This window comes from Penaeus monodon, chromosome 20 (assembly GCF_015228065.2).
Source record: "Penaeus monodon isolate SGIC_2016 chromosome 20, NSTDA_Pmon_1, whole genome shotgun sequence".
NCBI lineage: Eukaryota > Metazoa > Arthropoda > Malacostraca > Decapoda > Penaeidae > Penaeus > Penaeus monodon.
The window spans coordinates 12,639,992-12,640,806 of record NC_051405.1 but is presented as its reverse complement, the minus strand read 5'-3'; the positions used below and the strand labels follow the sequence as shown (position 1 = coordinate 12,640,806).

At 34.0% G+C, this 815-nt stretch overlaps 1 protein-coding gene across 4 annotated transcripts in view; it reads left to right on the top strand.

Moving 5' to 3' along the window:
• The window catches only part of LOC119585636 (mRNA cap guanine-N7 methyltransferase-like), an 11,301-nt gene that overhangs the window by 4,686 nt on the left and 5,800 nt on the right, over nucleotides 1-815 (top strand). For all 4 annotated transcript variants that reach the window (XM_037934307.1, XM_037934306.1, XM_037934308.1 and 1 more), the window contains exon 3: nucleotides 53-273. In XM_037934307.1, coding sequence (XP_037790235.1) covers nucleotides 53-273 — 221 coding nt within the window. The remainder of the gene's footprint in view (nucleotides 1-52; nucleotides 274-815) is intronic.

Below are 815 nucleotides of genomic sequence, written 5' to 3'. Positions count from 1 at the left end.
AGGTAGTAAATACAAATTATACATCCATATACTGAAACTAATATTTTTGCAGGTTCTGTTGTTGCTAACCATTATAATAACCTCCAGAACAAGGGGGTCGTAGAAAGGGCAAAGAGCCGTATATTTTATATGAGAAATTTCAATAACTGGATCAAAAGCTACCTTATAAACTACTGCCTTGAGCAAATTCGAGAGAGACAGGTAGATGACTACCCAATATCTGTGCTTGACCTTGGCTGTGGAAAAGGTGGTGATCTTCTCAAGTGGCAGAAGGTATGTATAGAATTATGGTAGCATTATGTTGTTTATTGCATCTATATGATCAAATACTTAATCTCCCAAGTTTTGATTAACCCTTAAAGACTGCAATTTTTCTGTCTTGCCCAAGTAATTGAGATGTAATTTTTCAAGTTTTACTAGTGATAAATTATAGTCTGATATTTCAAGAGTTTGATTTTACATAGGTTATATTTCACTCTCATATATCAAATCAGTATTGCAAAGTAGACTCAAATTTGCACAGTGGAGCATCAAAGTTAAGAGTTGTTGCTTAGAGAATGTGAAAATAGAAGGTATTGTATGTAAATAAAGCAGTTATGATGGAATATTGCATGTATTTATAAATGGGACATGATAAATGGCATAGCCAACTGAGCGGAGAAGAGCCATTATGTTTGCTGGATTGGAGGTTGGATGTTGATGGAGTAAACATACCAAAGAGTGCCAGATTAACTTGCTCAGTGGCATTGCATCTCTTTCACACAGATTGTCACATTTTTGTATAGTTTGATTTATTAGAAAATTACTCATTAGTA